This window comes from Tauraco erythrolophus, chromosome 10, assembly GCF_009769465.1.
Source record: "Tauraco erythrolophus isolate bTauEry1 chromosome 10, bTauEry1.pri, whole genome shotgun sequence".
NCBI lineage: Eukaryota > Metazoa > Chordata > Aves > Musophagiformes > Musophagidae > Tauraco > Tauraco erythrolophus.
The window spans coordinates 28,341,762-28,364,335 of NC_141474.1; the positions used below are offsets into that span (position 1 = coordinate 28,341,762).

The following is a 22,574-nucleotide window of genomic DNA, read 5'->3' on the forward strand; positions in this document are numbered from 1 at the left end:
TGATAAGAGATTTTTGTTTATTGTATCTCTAGAGTAATTACCATTCTCTTTGCAGACTGCATTAACTACCAACAAAAATTGCAGGCATGAAGTTTCTGCTTATTCTAATTTACCAAAAAGGACAAAATGCACATTTACAAGTCTTCAGTTATGGAATACAAGTACCCCAACTTCTTGATCCACAAAGTATACTGATAAATATATTGATTAAAAACCATAAAAGAAGAATTACAGTGTACTGGATACAACTCTTTAGGACAGACCATTAATCATGGAACATACATTCAAAATTAGGTAATTTGTAAACCAGAATGACAAACATACTCCATGGAGAGGACATTATCTCCTGGGACAAAAAGTTCTGCAATTTATCTGTTGGATTAAGTCTTTGAAACAAAGCTTTACATACTTTGGTGAAAAGATAAACTCCATTTACACTTTGTTAATAAATATTAGTTATCTTTCTGTAAAGAATGAATAAACTCTCGTTTCAAATATGCACTTGGGAAATGTGCAAATTCAGAGAACCAAAATCTCATTCTCTACTAGAATCCTAATAATTAAATCATTACCCTACTGTTTATTTTTAGCACAGAAGAGAACATACTGTAATGGGCAGACTACAGGCCTTTAAGCAGGAATCTACCCAGGGGTCAGGGCAGAACGGGCTAAGAAAGGTAAGTGACCTCATGGAGATCCACTGGACACAGGAGTTACATTAACATCAGCATCTTCCTTCCTTCCTTCCCTTAGATAAGCAAATAATTCAGCATCAGCACTAGTCTGTGCACGTGCCAAGTAAAGCAAGGACATCCTTATCTTGCTCTGCTTGGTTACGCCTAAGAAGCAGCAACGAAAATCAAGCCATAGTCAAACATGAACCAAACATAGTTGGATTTTTTCCTTTTTAATAAAGCAGCAGTAAAAACCTACCAAAAACCCCAAGGTGATCAGTGTGACAGCAGTTATTCCGTATTACAAAGAGCAACTGGAATCTCAGATAAAACAGAGACTATATTCTCTAAAAGCAGTAAAGTTTCAGTAACAGTTATAAAATCTTTCCAGTAGAACATAAGGCATTGTCACCAGCTCACAGAGGACACCTGGGATATGCTGAAACCTGTACGAAAGCTCTAAACATCTAATGAGGAAACAAGTCCTTTTAATCACATTCTGTTTGGCACAACTCTGAAGGGCAAGTGGAAGCCCTGGTCTGGACAGAAAAGGAATCCATGACACAAGCTTGGATATGCTACCTGCCTTTTATCTAGTACATTGTTTATGGAATTTTCCTTAAGCCCTCCATGACACAGTAAAAAAGCCCCACATGGACCTGCTCTTCTAAAGAAAACCTCTGTACTTTCTGACGGGAAGACCATCTCAGCAAAACCATCAATGCTCTAGACAACTTGTGGTTATGAAAACATCAGATTATACCTATGGTAGGGTCAACTGCACTCCTCTCTAAGCATGCTTCTTTGAAGCCTCTTCCTTCCCCAAAAGATAAGACATTAACAGAAGCACCTGCTCTGAAAGATTAAATTTCTGTTTGATCAGTGACAATAAACTGGCCCATCAGAACAGTCTTCAAACAGACTCTTACTGCCTCACCAACTCCCAACACGTCTGTGTATGTTCAAATCAATCTTGCTGGTCTTCCTCATAAGAGACATGAGATCAGCCTTAAAATTCTACGATTTTATTGACCATTTAAATTCATTAATGAAATGAGCTACAAGAACTAGAACCCTTTTTACGATAACTAAGAAAGATTGTCTCAATTCTCTCAAGTTTCTGAGATCACAGCTACTGCCATCCAACTGGACCACAAGAAACAGAATTGTGTGCAGAACAAGACAAACGTTTTTTCTATCAGGACCCAAAATGGTTAGGAGTGCTGAAAACTGAAAGGTTGGGGGTTTTTTGTTTGACTGGTTTGAGGTTTTTAGTTGGTTTTGTTTGGGTTTTTTTGTGGTTTTGTGTTTTGGGGTTTGTTTTTTTTTTTAATCATAGCTACTAGGTTGACTTGTATTTTTAATACAATGATACAATGGGTTTTGTTATTCAGTGTGCACTTCTTGCACTTCCATAAGACTCATTACTACATAGTGAGGAAATAAATCCTTTCCAAAACCAACGTGATAGATACAGATCACTTCAAAGGAGTTATTTTATGTTTTAAAACTGGACAATCCTAAATAAATTTTCTTGCGATGAAAAAGTACAAACATAACACAAAATTGATTATCCCTGACATGGTAATTTTTACATAAACAAAATTAATTCTAATGACTTTATCTTAATTTTTATAAATAGAAAATAGACAAGGAGACGGAGTAAAAAAAAGTTGTGAAGGAACAACTGTAACCTTGTTTTTTATGGACAAAGAACAAGATAATTCATCATACTTTCATCCGTATAAAAATATTCAAGCAAATCATAAGTCAAAGTCAGAAGGTTATCTAAATTACATTTCAGAACTCTCTATTAAATTACTCAGTTACTTTTCTGTTTCTTAATGATGATGTATGTGCTGCTTCATAGATTACCATGAACTTCCAAGACTGTGTACTGTCTAACCATTTTCACTATTAAATTGGGATTATAGTACAAATGTTAAATTGAAACATTACCATATTCCTGAATCCACATAACAAAACAGACTGCAAGTATTCTTCAAAAATATCTAAATTAAAAGGATCCTGCCAGATCCACTGTTCTACTCTACTGCAAGCGATTGATGAGAACCGCAGAAGGAAAGTAACATACAAAGTAATTAACATTACAGACAATCCCAATTATAATTATGATATTCTTATACAGAAAAAAAAAGTATTTTCTAATGATGTATGTATTTTAATTTAAATATAGTCAATTTCATGTTTCCAATTAATAGAACCTTTATCTGTCAAGACCATTCATTCTTTAGTCACATGAATTCCAGAGGGAAAATTCCAAATGATCCAGTAAGTGCAGACATGGTATCTATTACAATTAAACAGCCACTGTATGTAAACCTCACAACTTGTTTTCATATCACAATGACAGCATGCAGTAATGAACTTTCTGTTCAGAAAGCCTTTGTAAGACTCAAAGAGAAAGAAATATATACTCCCAAATACTAATTACTCAGATGGTCAATACTAAACTTCTTCAAAAATCTGGAGATCGGCCAAAACCAGTCATAAATGGTTTGACTTTGTACCAGAACACTATTTATCAGTATTCTTAATTTCTATCTGTGCAGACAGACTGTGCTTAGTACTTAGCAATGAAATGGCTAAATATAACAGCTGTGCTAATTAGATCATACATAAGTGTTTGAGAATTGTGATTATAACTTGGAATTCTTTATTAAATTCAGCTAAGGAACGTCAACCACATCTGCTGCAGCCGTCACAGAACTGAAGGTAGTCGTGTTCACAGGGGATGATGCAGAACCTCAACACGTTAGTGGCTGCACGTCACATCTGAAATGTGACTCTTCCGCAGTGCAGCTGAATAACTTGTCATAGACCTACTTCTGCCTAAACTAACATCCATTGGTTTATCTACACAATGAAGAAGCACAGTTACTTGTCTTGAAATAAGAATACAAGGTCTTGACCAACCGTACTGTTTAGGGAAACAAAGCATTACCGGCAGTAGGTGGAAGGACAGATGCCAAGTTCCTCTGTATGGGATCTCCATGCAAGGGCGCAGCTACAACACTGGGCACCTCATCCTCTGTCTTTGTCTCTCTCCCCTTTCTGCCCTCAAACCTCATTCAAAAAGTTTTAAGTCTTTTTCATGCAGAAATATATTCCATTTTGACAGGCCGACTGTTGTTACATATGAAGAAAGAGGCATTTCTCATTGCTACGCGGAAATGACTTAAAACAATCAACTAATCAAGAAAAACGTTTTAGCTTAAATACTGAGAACAAAAGCAGCACAAAAGCAATCTCTCTCCTCCTTTCCATAGCAAGTCTTGCTGTTCTATGCTACCAAAACCAACGGAAACATCAAGGGCAAAAATTCACCCTACCAAAACAAATAAAAAACCAGCAACCTCAAGGAGGAAAGAAGTTTTACCTCAAGCACACATGTGTAAAGCTAATATTCAAAAAGTCATCTGGTCTTACATAAATAAAATCATAATGCTTCCAGGTAAAAACTGTAACTAAACCACCACCTACGACTCACCTCAGATTTTTTTTTTTATGTATATGTCTTTGAAGGTTGCTGATTTCACTTGGCAATAGCAGCAATTACCAGTGAAAGTTTAGAAGTTCAGCCAATATAGCAAAGAGAAGTGGAATACACTTCAGAAATTTTAGTAAATTACTCTGGCTTGGTTTTCATTTTACAAGCTCAGTAACGATAAGGTTGTCACCATACCCTAAATACAAATAAAGATTGAGAGCAAAGTGTGAACCTATTTACATAAAATAATAACTATTTTTTAATATTCTAGGATAATTTTCAATACTTCATTATACCAGTTGACAATATATATCCTAAATCAGATAAATTAAATCTTTAATATAATTAGTCTTACTTAAGTAAACTTGTTAAAAAAAGAACGATTTAAACCCCATACACTTACTTGTTTGAACTTCAAGAAGCAGAACTTACATAATTTGTGATGTTAAAATGATTCAGGCATGACAAAAACTAAAAATACATCCTTTCAGAATGGTGAAATGAAATTTCCACAGACTATGTATGCCTTGTTTCCCACAATCAAACCATCACAGCATGAAAACACGCTCCTGCGTGTGGGGGTTTTGATACCCACTTCCCTGGTGAGAGTGTGCAAAAGGATGTGAAAGAGTTATTGGCAATTCATACAGTATCCCATATTTCATTAGATAGTACAAGCAGAGAACATAACTCTGAAGGGAGATGAAGCAACAATGTTCTAAATGACTATTGACTCCACTAAATTTCCTGATAATGTCAGAAGACTGTAGTCTGTCAGGTTCATAAGAGACTCAAGATGATACAGGAATCCAATTATGCGAAGTCTATTTAGTTGTCCTGTTTGCTAAGCCAAAGGTTAACGAGAACTGCACTAAAAAAACCTCCTGTGGTATTACAAAGTATTTCTTATGCTGCATAACATGTAAATGAAAAAGTATTTTAATCAAGTCTTTCTTTAACTCTTTAATTGCAATGGCGTGTGCTACAATACAGCAAATTAAAAGCCCATGACAGAAAAAGTGATTTTAAAAATTTGCCACTGACCTAATGACATCATGACTAATTACTAAAGTAATTATTACTACTTCTAATTTGAAAAAGAAAAAATGTTCAGATCACAGAACCATAGATAGTCATTGCTAACATTAAATCTTTATAAATAGCGAGCTATGGCCTCTAATTTTAGACAGAAATTAATTATATTTTTGTTGGTAACACATTCAGATCTGTTTACACAGCTGACAAGACTCAGCTGCACCAGACTCGAACAGTGAGCTTTGAGGACTCTCCTGCTTTGGAGCAGATGACTCAACATTCACCAATTTCATTAAAGATGAAAAAGGGAAAAATTCACTTGCAACAATGTCACTTGTAAAAACAGACTTAAAACAGATTTATGAGTTTTACATATGTGAGGTATCCTCTTCAAAAAAAAGGGAAGAAAAAAATACGGGAAAACCTAACAGCTGTGGGAAAAAGGATTAAGAGTGTTGAGTTTCCAATTCTTTTTTGGGCTAATGTAAACTAATAAAATGTTAAAATGGATCCACGTTTCAAAGACTGTAATTACCACATGACACCATGCTGTTATTTCAGACCTTACATCTATTGTCTCAGATATGCTCTTGAATACATGAACATAGATTTACCCACCTCTCTCAAACTTAACTACTGTCTGTGGTAGTGTTTGCAGAAACATTTTACAAGTATATTAGAAATCCAGTCTTTGCTTTTTTTTTTTTTTTTTGGTGATTGGGAGAAATCCTTTACCCAGAGCAAAAAAAGCAGGAGTCTTATCATACAAACAGCAGTTCTCTCTTTACAAGAAAAGAGTGGAAATGGACAGGAAAGTAATGCATTGAAGATAATCTAATATGCAGAGAAAGCGAATCCCAATTCCATTTTCACTTTGCAGAATACTCAGGTTCAAGTCCAAGTTTAAATGAATGATTTTATAAAAATAGAAATACTTAATTTTTCTACATTTTTCCCAGGTCACAAAACATACATACAACATAACTACATAATTATTTTAGCCTTTTAGGGGGGTTGTTCATTTGTTTGTTTTCAAGAAAGGCAGACCTCATTACGTGGCACTAGGAACATACTACTAGAAGAAAATTATCTGAACAAACCTGAAAGACATGCTGTAAAACACACTGTAGGGATAACTATGCAAGGAAGCAAGTCTAATATTTAATGGAATTCTGCAGTAAAATCCCACAATTTCACGAATTTGTAGTCAATTCACAGTCAGACGATTCTGGGTTCATATTGATCTCAGCCAAGTTTTCCCTCCCTTTCTAACTAATAGGAATTCTAAAACCGGCAGCATACATTCGAAAATTGAATACGTATCGGATTGTATACATATGATTTACTCTTTCAAAATGTAATCTTGCAAATGTCCGTAAATTCTTAATGGTCCAGCAAGAACCAAAGTAGAAAGCAAGTGAAGCTCTTCACTGATTTCAACAGAACACCTCCTGCTTAAAGCCAGACAGGGTCTAAGCATACTGGTTCACACTACTGAGTAAAATATCTAGATGTGCAATCAGAATAGATGTAAAAACCAAGACTTTATTCTGAAGTTCAATCACTGCAATAGACTTCTTTAGCTTCCAAAGTGGTGTTGTGCAGCTTTGCTTCAGTCTAGGAACATGTTTCCTTGTCTAAAACACGCACTGAATTTTATGCACATGAACAGTTTCCATGTGCTTCAGTAATCCAATACTTTAGTATTTGTATCTTTCAAGATAAAGCTCTGAAGTGTGCGTACCGTTAAGCTACTGCATATGAGACAGTAAAAGTTATTGGGTGATTCCGATCAGAAATCCAAGTATAATCAACTATTTGTAGGAAGAAATGAAAGGAGAACCAAAGCTACTTACTGAGTCGTCTGTGGCAGAAGGAGGCCAGCCTTCCCATAACTGGTGACGGACAGGGATACTAGTTAGGTCATACACATTCCGCTTTACCTGGTAAAAAAAAAAAAAAAAAAAATCAGAACTTGCTCTAACAAGCGCAATACAGGCAAACTGGATTATTTTCATCGTAATCCCAAACTCTTTATTTTGATTTTTTCTAATTATTGTAAAACACTTAAAGATTCAGATCTGTTGCACAGATTTACACACAGTACTTCCAAAAGCAATTGAACAAAGTATGATAAAGAAAAAAAAATAAAATCCATAAATTATCATTCGTAATGATTCATTATTACTTCAGGTTCATATACGTGTTAAACAATTCATAATACAAATTTTCACAGTAAAAAGTATTACAAAGTAATGAACAAACCGAAGGGAATCAGAAGGTAATAACAAAATTCTGTTACAGGTTTTGCAAGTTAATGTATTCTGTTTCACCTAAAAATTTTAGGCTCATGCTACATCTAAGCAATAAGAAATACAACTAGTTTTGCATAAGTTTCTTAAATGAGATGGAAAAATAAAAGTGAGTATATCAAACATGAAAATATGAATTAATAAACACATTTCCAATGAAGACAAAAATTAAAGCATTTATTAAAAAATGCAAATAAGCTAATTTTTACATCAGCTCTTTTCTCATGCTATTAAAATACAAGTCGCTGCCATTAATCACCTCATATGATGGTTGTCAGGACAAAGGGAGGGAGAAAAGAAGAGAGTTGAAAATTTCGAACACAGGAAGAATACTGCAAAATACAAGAGTTACAAAACTCTTTCCACAAAAACATTAACACACATAAAAAAGCTGGCATGTTTTATCAGAGGTTTTGTGGTAAGCAATTATTTAAATCACAAAAAGACATATTTTTGTATTTGGGATAGAGAGTGGTATCTCAAATTCTCAGTAGTATCTTATACCTGAATGTAAAGACTGCATAAGCAACAAGCACATGTAAATATTGTACAGCTGGACCAGAACTGTGAAAAAGAAAACACAGTGAGCAATGCCAGGTTGTGGGTTGTCTTCCACCAAACTGCTACATGGGAATATAAAACCATCCCACATCTTCACATGTCTATTTTAGTTTCCAAGTACAGATCTCAACCTATACTATATCCAGAAAAACATTCTCAAATAGATAAAGGTATGGTTTGATATATTTTCCTAATATTTTACATGATCATTTGCTAGACAGAATATCTGAGGAAGTTGGAAGTCCTGCGTCCTGTTCCAAGCTCTATGAGGGCTGTACAGTTTAATGCTAACAGACACATTAAACAAACATAGTTGGACCAAACACCAAGTGTTTGACACATTAAACCAAAAGATACTAAGGCAGATGGGTAAGATTTGACTTCAAGCAAATGCCAAGACTACTCCAAAACCTGTCCTCTGATGCCTTCTTCAGCTTTTCATTTGTTCACTTGTCAACTGGAAAGAATCAATCTTTAATTGTATTCTAACTTCTGCTATGAGTATTGCTAAAAATTCCATGAACTAAAAAAACCTACATATAGCTGTCAGCAGAAAAGATCTTTGAGCTAGCACCTTGCTCGCAGTCTAGTGCACTTACTCTAAGTTAACAACTTACTCTGAACAGAAAAACGGTTTGGAAAAAAAAATTTTAAAAAATCAGGAAGAAAGTCAAAATCTGTCAAAATGAGAAATATCAACACAATCCATATATTTACAGGTTCAATATTCAAGAAATTAATGAAAGATGATTCTAAATTACCGTTCTTAGGGAGATAATGCAATAAAACAAAATGATCCACTACACAGACATTTCATATGATTTGACCCCACCTATTCATCAGTACTTGCCACAGCTTCATCACTGAAGCACAGTTGAGGCTTGAATACACAGTAAGGTAATATAGTAAACAAACATACATAATGTGCATATGTTTCCTCAAAATTTGTCATTTGTTTTTAGTACAGAATGTATATGTAATATCTGGCAGTAGATATTAATCTAAAAATGTGTTTCCATAATCAAATAGCACCAAAACTCTTTTTCTCTGGATCATCTTTAGAGAGAAATGCTGCCTGGACTCTTTCTTTCAAATTTTGCACATAGTTCAAGCACATTAACACATGGATGAAGGATACATGTGCAGACATTAAGTAGTAAAAGAACTGTTCTAATCATTGTAAATATCCTAAGGGACTGAGGGAGGAGGCAGGGATTTCCAAACATACACTTGCTCACAAATGTTGATTTGGGCAACATTCTTCAAAAGGTTCTGCATGGCACTGCTGCATGAGTTTGCCAACAAATAAATATGACTGAGAAAATTATAGGGCATATACAGAGCAAACACAAAGGACAGTGCTCTTACTGCATTTACAATTCTCAGATTCTCCATTCAATTACTGTTGCTCATTTTCACTACTTGTAGCAGTAGTAGTAGTGGTTAGTATTGCATACTAATATGTGCCTCTTAGTAAAAACTGTGAAGAACTGTCTCACGTTTCTCGAATAGGCTATGCGGATAGTAATTTCAATACTATCAGCTTAAAGCTTTATAAATACAAATACTCTGCACAGATGAGTAGAAGGCAATGGATTCAATTTATTATCCAAGAGTAAGACATATTACTGTCAAGTCCTGAGTCTACATCTCACTAAAGGATGAAAGTCAGGCCACGTGAGTCCCTTATCTGGACATTTCAGTATCATAACATATATTTGGGTTGTATTTTCAGCTCAGCTTTACATTCGTTGTGTGTTTTAGAATCATTAAGATAACTCTCCTTTTTTTGAAAAAGTGGTAAATCCACGTACACCCAATAACCTTTATGTTAATATTGGTTTTGTTCAGGAGTTTTTACAGGGAGACTGATTGGGTTAACTACATATCAATTTTTAAAAATCACAACTATATTTTAATTAAAAAAAACCCTAAAACAAGAACACTGGATTTTTTTAGACTCAGAACACTGAAGTATTTATTAGCAATTAAAGCGGACCTCATATTATGCTTGCTCATATTTAAGCATGTAGCCATGCCTTTAAAATAGAAATATACCTTAATGATTAAAAATTTATTCAAATTCATTTCAAATACACATATATATAAGAATATACCATATGCATGTGCATATGTATACACACGCACGTGTGAAAAATGGAATTATGGAAGACTGAACTCTGTAGAACATGGTATATGATCTCATTCCTACTGTTCAAAACAAACAGCCTTTCTTCACGGCTTCTTAACAAGAAGGTAGCCTGCTGTGCAGTATTCGTTTTGCAGCAGTATCAAGGTAAAAGGATGTCATTGCTCCGTCCTGACCCCACAACAGCCCATCAAAACGTAACAATACTGATCTGCGATCACAAGAATACGGTTCTTGCTATTTTAGTTTTCTTGCATTAAAAACCAGGATAAACAGTCCCTGTGAGATAACTTCTCCAATTACGTATCAAACAAGTCTCATTATTTTCACAATATAAAACTCTAAAATGAGCTACTTTGAAATAACAAGTGAAACTTTCTTAGAGAAACGTGGGATCAATAGAACCACATAATATTGTTTTCAAAAAGTCTTCAGAAGTAAAAATAAATAACTCAGAAGTCACATTCCTCAAATTCCCTTTTAATTCCAAAGTACAACAGAAAGACATTATGAAAAAAACAGTATTTCCCTTCTTTCATTAACTCATCGGTAACTGCACTGAATTCAATAACATTCCTCTGCTATTCTAGGCTTGAAAGGCATGCTCGGGGTAAAGTGTTATGTTGGTATAAAGCACAATGCCAGACTGATGTGTCGGACAAAAGTGATCAAAGTTGAAGTAATTTTAGCCAACGCACAAGTATTCTGCTGCATTATTCTACCAGAATGACATCTGTTGAGCAACTCGTCGCAGAATAAACTAGTTGTTATAGACAGGCCTGGTCGGGTAGGGGGACCATGTAAGACTTATTAGAGTAATGTTTGATTAAACAAACTGCTTGAGTTAAAATCATAACTGGATTTGGAATTCATGCCAAAGCAGTCCTCTTTCAAACAACAAGCCACAATCAATTATTTAAGATAAAATAAGCTTGCTTTTAAATAACTATTTAATTTTAGGTTTGTTTGATAATTAGAATAGCATTATGAAAGCAGATTGCAAAACGTTTTACGGACTAGGAATATTTACCAATTGAGTACAGAAAACGCCTTTGCTTCCTTAATTGACTTAATTTCAGTTTAAAGTTAAAGATTCTTAATGAAAAGAAGGAAAAATGCCTAAAGATTCATAAAAGCAGAACCATAAACTGCTTCTTCACTAGGCTACTGAAACAAAAACCTACGGCCATACTCTTTATGCAACTGAAAAAAGTTCGCATGGCAAACAGACAAAGTCTGTGTTACGGTTTTTATTTATAAATTCACATGATATTGATAGGAGGACTGAAATCTTTATAAAATTGTGTAAAAAGCAAACTTTAACTTCTAGTGCCATCCACTGAGCTACATTTATTGGCAAACTTTTTGGTCCACCCCCTTTGATCAGTTCGAAATACTAATTGGTGGTATTGTCTTTGTGCAGCCCAGAACTTCTTTTCATAACGTTCAGATGCCATGGTGACTGGCACATTACTATGGCAGCCACCCTTCAGATTATAATCTCCAGAATATAGGAGATCATTTAAAAACAAATTAAATGCACGTCTATTTGGCTGCACAACTCAGCTGTGAACAGTAGCAATACAACCATCTAAAGAAAAAAAAAATACCCCATGTATTTCAGATGCAATTTTACTTGGAAAATTATTTATAATTCCTGCAGAATGCCCTGCCTTGCAGCTACACATTGATGCTGGAGAATCACATGAAGTTTTACCTTCAGCTCATTTTCACTGGTGTTAGAAGGGAGTTAAAACACTAAACAACTTTATATATTTTAAGAAAACCTGTTCATCAAAGTAGTCGACGCCCTGAGAAAACTTCCCAGATATAGGCAGAGTCTTACTTTCTTATCCTTCACTGTTATTTTTTAAGCAAATGACTATGTTGCTTTAAAAGGAAGATTAAACACAAACTTGCTTGTAGATAGGAAGTTAATCCAACATTCAAAGCCCTTCCACATCCATATTAGTAAGAATAAAATGAAGTAAAATGTATCACAGTGTAAGAAGTCTGTACTGGGTAACGCAATGATGACGACCTTCTGGTGGTTTCACTTCGTGGGAATAAGTGGCTATTTTCTTATCTCTGAATTAGAAAAATCCGAAATCTACTGTCAAAAAAAACTTAAAAATCTAACACCTATGAAATTGTTAAAAAAAATAAATTTATGCTGAATCATCAAAGAGCTGTCATGCCTGAATCTGTATCTTTGAATCACAACAAATCACAACAAAGTTTAACAGTAGTTTCCCTCGGGCTGTTTTCCACTTATGCAGGTACAAAGTTAATTGAAATAATGTAGATAATGAACTTTTGTTAGTCTTATTATTAAATATAATTTATGCAAAGCTGTAAATTGGCTGGGATGCTAAGGACTGTTCCAGGCACATAGGCAGCATGAAAGACAGTGCAAAAATGAGTGCATGAAAGGCAGACAAAAGGAGCAATAAAGTCAGAGAACTGTGAGGAATGTGGAATGTGAGTTGGGGGACGTGGGGAAATGAGATCTGATGCAGACAGAGCAAGGTTGCACGGGGCACTGATAGTAAAGCGAGAATCTTGACTTTGACATTGTAACAGCGAAGAAGCCAAGAGAAGTACACAAAATTTTCAGAGGACAGCAACAATACGGATAGAAACACAAAGTAAGCAAATGCGTTTGGGGGAAGAAAGACGGAATGAAAGGAGGCAAAACCAGCTGAAGCGACGGTCTTCAGGATCACAGAGGAAAGCCTTTAACAGCTCTGCCAGACAAAATTCCCCCGACAGATAGCAAAGAGCATCGGGAATCTGGCAGTAATGCATGGGAAGCAGGGACAGAATCTACCAAGTTTCTAAGCATACACAAGCGTTTTCGTGTACCACTTTCCTGTAATTAAACACATATTATGTACGAAAAAGCGACTAACGCCACCAACTTTCACTTTAGAGTCTATGGAACGGCGTTTGAATCAAAACAAACCCAGTTTAAACTACTTTTAAAAATGGATTTTGTACTGTAGTACTCAGTAAACATTGTCAACATCTTCATTAGAAAGCTCGTTGAATTCATTACATAACCATTCAAATTAGCTCAGGCCTGGGAAATAATGTGATTTTTGTGACATTTTGCTGATAAGAGTTCAAACAGAGAAGATTAAGTCACATTAAACACTAAGCAAAACCCAGAATATATTATTTTGATGTTTCCAATTAGTATCTAAAAAAGAGATTGAAGTACATGAATTCTGTCTCTAACTGTTGAAATGGTGGAGTAAGAACTTCATATATCTAGGGATTAAATTAATAAATTAAATAATCCACACTATTTCCAATTTTGGCGGTGAGGTGAGGAGAAACAGGTAACTGCTAAGAAATATTAGATGGCTGAATAAGGAAATGCAAAGTTAACATATTATTTCACTATTACGTATTTTAAAATGGGGGAGGAAAGAACATTTTCAGGAGAAAGAATCTGTAAACAGACAACTTAACAGAGAGACGATTCACCATATTATTTTAGTAAAAAACATTTTGTTTAGGAAAATAAGGTACTAGATACGAGGACACTCTCCAGTACCACTTCCAGAAAGGCATATGGATTCTTTACTCCCCAGCTAACCACTTACAGCCTAACTCTCCCAGATTTACATCCATCATAGTGAGTCATCAAAGAAAATCCAAAACAAAAATGTTAATTCCATTTTACTGATGCAAATTCTTGAGGACTATAGATACTCCTAATTACTTATACGAAAAACTACTGGCAAACTTTGTATGTCCTAAATTCAAAATAAACTGATTTTTTTTCTAAGCTAATTGGCTACATCTGTCTTCTTGTTCTGAAGACATCTTCAAAGAGATTACCTATTCACTTTATACCCTCATTGAATTATATTTCTGAGCCGTAACACTTATTCAAATAAATTGAGAAATTTTCCTTCAGTAGAAGTTGTTAGCAGATGCACATTTAGTTTAGGTATCACCAGATGATGTTAAAACATTTAAATTTAATTACATTTTGTAAATACTTGAAAAGAAGCATTCTGCAGTTTCCTTTCAGGAACAGAAATAATAAAATTCTGAATAAGCTACTTTCACAGATTTCACAATTATTAATACTTCATTATCTTCTACTTCATTCTTGAACCAACTCATCTTAGATGTCATTTTTTAAATGGGTCTCTGCCAAGTTAGTATCTTAACACCACAACCTACAATTCAATGGTCCACTGGGTCATACTAGTATATTTTTGTGGTTAAAACCTGTAAATTTAGAAACAGAAAATAAGAGCAAGGATTCACTTAAACTTCACTGAGTCTTCTGACATGTGAACTTCTGATTGCCTCATGCAATATATATACACACATATACATCTATAATATAATCTAAAAAGATGGATGTTCCAAGCACATGGGATGTGCCCTCAAAGATTTCACATGATATTTTCCCAACCTCAGCCTCCTGCCAGACAAGGTTTCAGGTTTGAGAATTAATCTGATCTGCCTTCAAGCTAGCAGATACTACTTTTTACCACTGCTTTGGATCTGGTCTTTTCCTGGGCTGCAGTAAGTGGCAAATGTTAAATATATTCACTATATTAAATTATTCATTATATTAAAATTCTATATACAACTGTTTCACTGTCTTTAAAAATGTCATTTTACTTCTCAATCCCTCAGTCTTCTGCCAGCATACATGCACATTTTAATTCTGTGGAGTAAAGAAACCTCTTTGCTGATGTTCATCTTTAAATACCTAAGATTAGCTATCCTTCTAGAAGAGTGTTATTGCTAAATCCAAGTTACAATCTTCTGAAATTGATGCAGAAGTTACTGATTGCTGCTATATGGCCTGCACTAGCAAAGGTTCAGCCTACATAATTATTATTATTCATTGCTTGTGGTGCCTAGGAGACCTAATTGTGATAATCCCCTCTGAACTTAAAACTGCATGACCCTTTGCATTTTTTAATAGAAGGTTAAAAGAAGAAACAAATTCCTATAGAAGAAAAAGGGAAAACACATTCTTAAGAAATTGAGGCAAGAAACACAAGAATTAAAAAAAAAAATTAAAAAATCATTTTAGCAGCATGCAAGCATGAGGTTGAGATAGAGTATGAAAGAATTCGAGCGTGAGCTAGCTGTGACATTAGAGATTGAAAGGAAGATGTGATTAAGGTTAAAAGAGATCAAACAACAAAGACCTACTGGCAAAACAATTTTACAAATTTATTTGAAAATTCCTTAAACACTTCTGCCAACAAAATAAAACTGATGATAATACTTTAAGTTTTTTGTTTGTTCTACGTATAATGCACTGACACAGAAAAGATATGTTCTGAAGTCCAAGTTTGTTTTTCCATGGAGTAGGAATGGTCATTTGAGAAAATACACTTATTAGTAAGCTAAATGAAGAAGCACTGCTCCATGGAAACTTTTAACTGACCTTTATGCACATTATGAAAGACAACAGGCAACTGCTACTAAGTCATCCATTACCAGATCATCACCAAGAGGCAACTACTCTTGACAAAACACCCAATTATAAAATAAAGGATAAACACAGTTTCTAATGTTGTTCCCCCGAGGAGGGATATTAATTTGCTGTAAAAACCAGGAAAATTACCAAAATAGATTATTAATGCTACCATCCCAATTCCAGCTGCTTTTATATCCTAAAATGTTGATAAATTGCCGAACATCAGGTATTTTATTTCCATTAAAAGTTAACATTTTAAGACCCCTTTAAAAATAGCGGGATGAACTCCAGAGGTCCATACTCATGCGAGATGCTGCATCTGGCAGGAAAAATTAGACCTTAGTTTTACTATAGAAAATGTTACTTTTAGTTACCACCTTCCAGTGGATTTCAGAGTGCTTCACAAAGCATGGCAGGAAAATTACATGAAATCCAGAGGGTTATTTTGGACTCTTGAAGCAGTATACAAGGTTGCAACAGAGCTGAAGTTAGATATAATAAAGAATATGCAGATCGAATTAGAATATCTCTAGGAAGAAATCAGGAAAGATTAGAAAAGCACTGCAAATTAGAAAAGTATAATTATTAAGATCAGTTCAAAGATCTTTGAGGCTGAAAAAAAAGGCACATGAAAACCACTACTTGAAACAGCTGGTCTACTAAATGCAACAGAAGACTGCACCAGGGTAACGGTTTGTATCTGGGCCAACCTGACAACAGAGATCACCGGGAGTCAAGGGGCCAGTAATGTCACATGGATTGCATACTTAGCAGAATTAACAGATAATCCTCATAAATTATCTCAGTGATTGATTCAGTAACTTGGAGAAAAATATACCTTGACACTTACCCATCATGAATTAAGGACATGACTGAGAGCAATAATTTGGATCCGAACTATTTAAAATTGGTATGAAAACACGATTTAAACTCCTAAATACACTTTCTGTCGTCCCAACTTCTCTCAGACCTATCAGAGCCAGGGCCAGAAGCTACTGCCACTACTGGGTAATGGTAAAACATTAAAGGTTAGGAAGTAAGAAAAATACCTGCATGCCAGTTACACAGGCCTGATCCCAGCTTGTCCGTATCACATGTGCGTATATTCAGACTACTGCACAAACAAGTGTAATTTTGCAGCTCCTGTCTTTCAATCCATTCCACTTCCTTTGTCAGGAATTAGTGTGTGAATTCTTCAGGAAAAAGTCTGTATTATACCTTCCTGTATCTTGTATTCGCTGTGTTGTTTCCTTTTTAAGGAATTGTCTTAATGAGTTATAGAATAGTGAATATTTTGGATATAGTCAGGTCCCCACTTATAAGGGCCTTAAAGATTATTTCTAGGGTTTGAGTTATCACTCAAAGTGAAAGATATAATCAAAGTGATTCTTGCAGTGGAAAGTAGATCTGTTACATTTTCATGGTTGTCATGTTCCGAAGAAAAGAAAAACTGAGACAAATTTATTTGAAGACAAACATCCTCACCTTAATTTCAAAAGAAACTACTTTGCAACAGCCTAAGCATGATAAATACATATATTGGTCTTTCAACACTTCCCTACTTGTACATTCTCCTGGGTCTCAAAAGTAATCAGTCATATCAATAAATGGTAAAATAGATAGTCATTTTAGGAACTAATAAGGAGATGAATGGAAGTTAGATTTCCCATTCTTACTGCACTTAATTATAGTAAAGAGCAACATTCATATTCATACTAGAACAAAAACACCTTTCCCTCTTCCAAATTTCTTTTCACTTTGGTCCAATGAGAGACTAAATCCTACCGCCCCTCGCAAATCTCAGTTTATGATACAGAGACATATGCTCCTTAACACATTTCATTGATGGACAGTATCTTCCTCCACTCCTACCCAAACACGTTTCGAAATAAAAATTGATTGTTTCAAAGTCTTCAGAAAATGCATAAACCACATGTGCTTCAGAAACAACCATTATTTTAAGTGATAAGCCTATCAATTTTAGCTTAATAAACAGAATATCACACGATCAGTATTTGTTATGTTTTTACTTGTCTCATTACTAGACAATTGATTAAACACTCCTTTATGAGAGAGAATCTTTTCTTGATACTAGAGACAATATAAAAACTATTCCTTTTTCTTTTAATGGTCAATATTAGAAAATATTGCAAATTTAGGCATAATGTGAAAAAGCAGTTCCACCTATGAATCTGGTGAAGCAAAGTACCACAACCGTGCACAGAGTTGTGCAGTACTTTCATGTAGAGAAATCCTCTAATACTCCTCTATCGTCAATGTTTTACCTATTTCTTCCCACCAGTTTTACACTTAAAGATCACAGCAAGCCTGCTGCTTAGAGAAGAGAGACGGGTAGGCTCTCTCTGCAGTCCTTTTATTCTCAGTGCCAGCCAACAGGATGCATCTAAAAAGGAAGACAAGCCACAGATCTGAAAATACTAATTTCACCAATACTGTATGTACTGTTGCAGCAACAGTACAAAGTGCGTTTTCTCTAAAGACTTGCTGGTATCTTCACCACACAAAAGAGAATATGGGTTACCCAGAAACCCATCAATAACTCAACAGTTGACTTGCTTGGTTCACCTAGGTTGTTGGTATTAGGTAGTTGGCAGATTCTTACATGTGAGAACTCAGTCTGAACTCAACACTAAAGTCAACTGTGATATCTTTCTCGGTCACTGTAAGTATGAATTTAATAAATTATTTTATATGATTGAGTTTTAATATTCTATTAATGTTATTTTAAATTCAAGTTAAAATAAATTATAAAACAAGCTTTACTGAGCTGTTAGTTAACCATCTACTAAACAAAACGTTTCTTGGTACTTCCTCCATTTCATTTTCATGTCTACCAAATCACTACTACTTTTGTGGTTTTCTTTAAATCAACAGTATTCAAAAAGAATCTGAAATTCTTTTCTGCTTTAACCAATGGACGGCTGTTAGTTTCACATTGGACAAGAAAATCACGCAGACAATGTGCACAGCGCATTTTAAGAATGTCAACATATATACATCAACTACAAATATAGTTACCAATATTGCTACATTAAAGGTATATGCATATAAGGTGCTTGACTATACTACTATCAAGCAGCTCTCCTATATACATACATATTTTTTAAAAGAGAATTCAGTCTATTTAACAATTCACTAACAAAGCTATTCCTTAGCTCATCCCTGCCATAACCTGCTCTATTCAGAAACATATGGGAAAAGACATTAAATAACCAGTGAAAACCATGGACTTCTGGTATTAGTGCTACACACTGCATACCCCTATTCATTATTCCACCTCCCTTGTTTAATCTATCATTAAGACTCAGTGACCCTACACTAAATTTAAAGCAGATCCTTCCTTCCTCCCATGCCTAAATTCACATACTTTTCTAGTTGGGGATGCCCTCGAGTATTAGCCACTCTACAGGGTTTCTCTAATCTCGGCTCTGAACTATGTTGTGCTATAGAAGCAAGAAATTGCTGGTTTACATCTTTAACTATGGAATCTTTCACCAAAAAAAAATCCTCACTTACTTAATAAGATAGAGAGAAATCTTTCACTTAGTACATATTTAACATGTACAAAAATTATATAATTTTTATTCTATATCATATAGAGGGAAATATAAAATAGACTGTTTAAAGCACTGCTTCCCAGTACTTATGTCCCAAACACAATTCCATTGGAAACAATTTTAAAGCCTTCAGAAGTTTATTGTTACATTTTATAAGAGCTAGGTCTTCATTTGCATTTAAAGTCAATATGAAATAGTTTTCCAATTAAAAAAAAAAATCAAGAAAACATGAAGATTAAAAAACCAGATATTAAATTTGCTTTTTTTTACTGCAGGAACTAAAAATACATAAAAAAAATATTAAGACCTCTGCCTCTTTCATTTATTTTTATTGACACAGATTGCACTTTAGCAGCAGTGGCAGTACAGGTGAAAATATATTAGGAGTTTTCTGAATAAGGGACAAGAATCATTATCGTTAACATCTGTACATATTTGTCAACTATATCCCTGTCTTCCTCTTCCATGATAAGGTGAAAATTGATCTTCATCAGGATTTAAAAAAGTTAAAGACAGTAAGACAGTGAGTAAAGCAGAGATGAAATTCTGTTGAGTTAACAAACAAATCGGGCAAAGGTGCAATCCGAATATAGATTTTTATCTTTACTGAAAGAAGTCATACAATTTCATTTCAGTTTCATGAATAATACTATTTTCAGGATATTTAAATATGTTTAAATGTATTTCCTCAAAAAAACAGAATAGTGTTGAAAAGAACTGCAACCTGACCAAAAATCCCAGTCGACGTTCTCTTTAGCTCTTATTTCCTTAATTTCTTTAAGTCTTTCCCCAAACAAGTCAACACTTGATCTCGTGGTAGGTATAAGAGTCATACGTATTTGTAGAGTACAAAGAGATGAAGGGGAAAGCAAACTCGTAAGGTTCGAGTTGTCAAAAATCATGTTTTTCTATGTGCAGACTATAATAAGTTATCTCCAACTCCTGTTCTCTATTAGAAGTCATCAGAAAACAGAGGAATATTAGAGATAGTTAAAATAAACACAGTAAGCTGAGAGCAATACTGGAAAACCTGATGTCCAAGTTCTGCACAGATGTAGACACAGGAATATGAAGGAAAAGCGTTACCAGAAAATGAGAAAAAACAATAAATGTGAACTCTGTAAAACTGGTACATAGAACAATTTGCATTATAAAAATGATCTTGAAGCCTCTCCAATAAGGAAGTTTTCTTTACAAGCAGCAATCCTTTTATGAAGAAAAGAAGTCCTGTTTTGCTGAACCTAACCTTTTTATCTAAGGCATACTGGCACAGTCGTGCCAAAAGCTGCTTCACATGCTTGAACTGCATTTATGACAGAAAAGCTGACCAAAAAAAAAAAAAAAAGTCACAGAAGCTATCTAGAAGAGAGCATTTTTCATAAGGGAGAAACCTTATGAAGAGAGAAAACTTCAGAACTTCATACTGAGTTTTCCAAGATGGGTGATGTGTCCCTTCATTCTCGTTCCCTGCTCATTTCCAGGTTGTTCAAATGAAGCTGCTATTAGGAAGAATGTTTTGACTGGGAAGATAACCTACAAACCTCTCAGGACCTGTGCAAGGCAGCAACAAATGATCAAAACCTAAAAAATGCTATGATCACTTATACTAACTTGTAAGGCAGAATTTTCAGGAGGTTGGATAGCTTAGTACTTAGAAAAATATACATGCTAAGGCCCCAGTTCTGCAGCTTGTAGTTCAGGCACTCTCCCTGAACTGGACTGGCTTCCAGAACTGGGCTGGTTAAACTAAACACCTAAAGTAGACCACAATACTGAAATCACATTATCTTGTGGGAAAATTACATTATCTTGTACTACTCAGAGGACTGCACCACTGAGTCTCTCTCAATGCAACAAGAATTTATTCACCAGCCACCTTCAATGGTGGCTGCCTTAGAGAATTGTGTAGCTCGAGTAGCACAGAAACTACAAAGCTGTTTCATGAAGGTAGGGGTCAATATTTAATATACAATTAAGTGCAATTTCATTAGTATTTGACCAAGACACTACAGGGAGTTACCTCTTCTGTACATTCCAGTCTTTACAAAGCTTACCATTTATATGCTGCACAACAACAGAAAACGTAATGGCTACTTAGGAAAAAGAGATCATTTGAAGCTGTTCTGGCCATTTTCACTATTCTACTTTGCAAACTTGTCATGTCACTGAAACAGAAAGATTTGAATGAAAGTTAACTTAATTATTTAAACATACTTATTATTTTCTCAGAATTTTTCAGTCTTAGCTCAACATGCAACTTTGTAGCTGCTAAATAAGCAGTGAACACTATTCCATTTAATGAAAAAAATCACTTAAATCACAGGTTATTAAAACCTCAGCTACTCATTTTCCAAAAAATACCTCCAACACTGCACAGTTAGCAACGTCCACATCAGAATTACTTTTTCTCTAAAATAAAACTAGAAACTATGTATTACAAAACAATACTCACACATAATAAACATTAAGATCAGAAAAGATCTAATCAGCTCAAATTAACACATCTCTATAAATCAAAGCAAAAATTATTCTCTTTCGTTCCTCTTAGAGAATTATCACCTCAATAGCCCACAAAAAGAAAGATCTAATGAGGTATTTCAGTATCTCTCAAAGAAATAATTTCAGCTTTTTAGTGCTTGAAAGGAAAAGAGTAATGAATTGCTCCTGTGCAGTCTTTTTTATTATTGTGTTGTAATAACAAGAGAATTATATCAAGTCTTTATTTTTCACATACTTCAAAATATTTTTTAATCTCACTGCAACAATGGCAAAGGAAGCCTCTGACCAGAAAGGACAGTTATTTAACAGCGAGAGAGAAGTTCTGCTTTGAGCAGTAACCTTCCTTGCTTCTGCTAACGGGCCATGGGCTGAGATGATGAAGACTTAGTGGGTAGCTAAGAGAAATATGAGAACTCTGCACTCTAAGATCCAGGAAATAATCCAATATCCCTTCCGAATAAGTTTCCATGAGAGACAAGGATCTAGACTTCTACCAGGTCCTTCCGGCTGTATCTTTGAGAGTCTCCTAGACTATTTCTACCTATTAGGACAAACATCCACTACTGGAGACAAGCAAGCACCATCTAACCCTGAAAGCATCTGCATACATCATGGGGTCCATGGATTTGAGATGGCGAAGACAAATCTGTTACAGCCCAGCAAGAACAAGCTGGAAACTTGAAGAAAGGATTGGGACATTTTGCTGGTCATTCACCAGTAGAGACAGTATGCCCTGGATCTAAAATTGTTTCAAATAGGACAGTGAAATCATAATCACCTCTTTCATGATC

General features: G+C 34.8%; 1 protein-coding gene across 1 annotated transcript in view; it reads right to left on the reverse strand.

Annotated features, from left to right (window-relative positions):
- The window catches only part of FAF1 (Fas associated factor 1), a 169,608-nt gene that overhangs the window by 75,304 nt on the left and 71,730 nt on the right, over positions 1 to 22,574 (reverse strand). Inside the window, exon 8 of the mRNA XM_009990349.2 lies at positions 7,077 to 7,163. Coding sequence (XP_009988651.2) covers positions 7,077 to 7,163 — 87 coding nt within the window. The remainder of the gene's footprint in view (positions 1 to 7,076; positions 7,164 to 22,574) is intronic.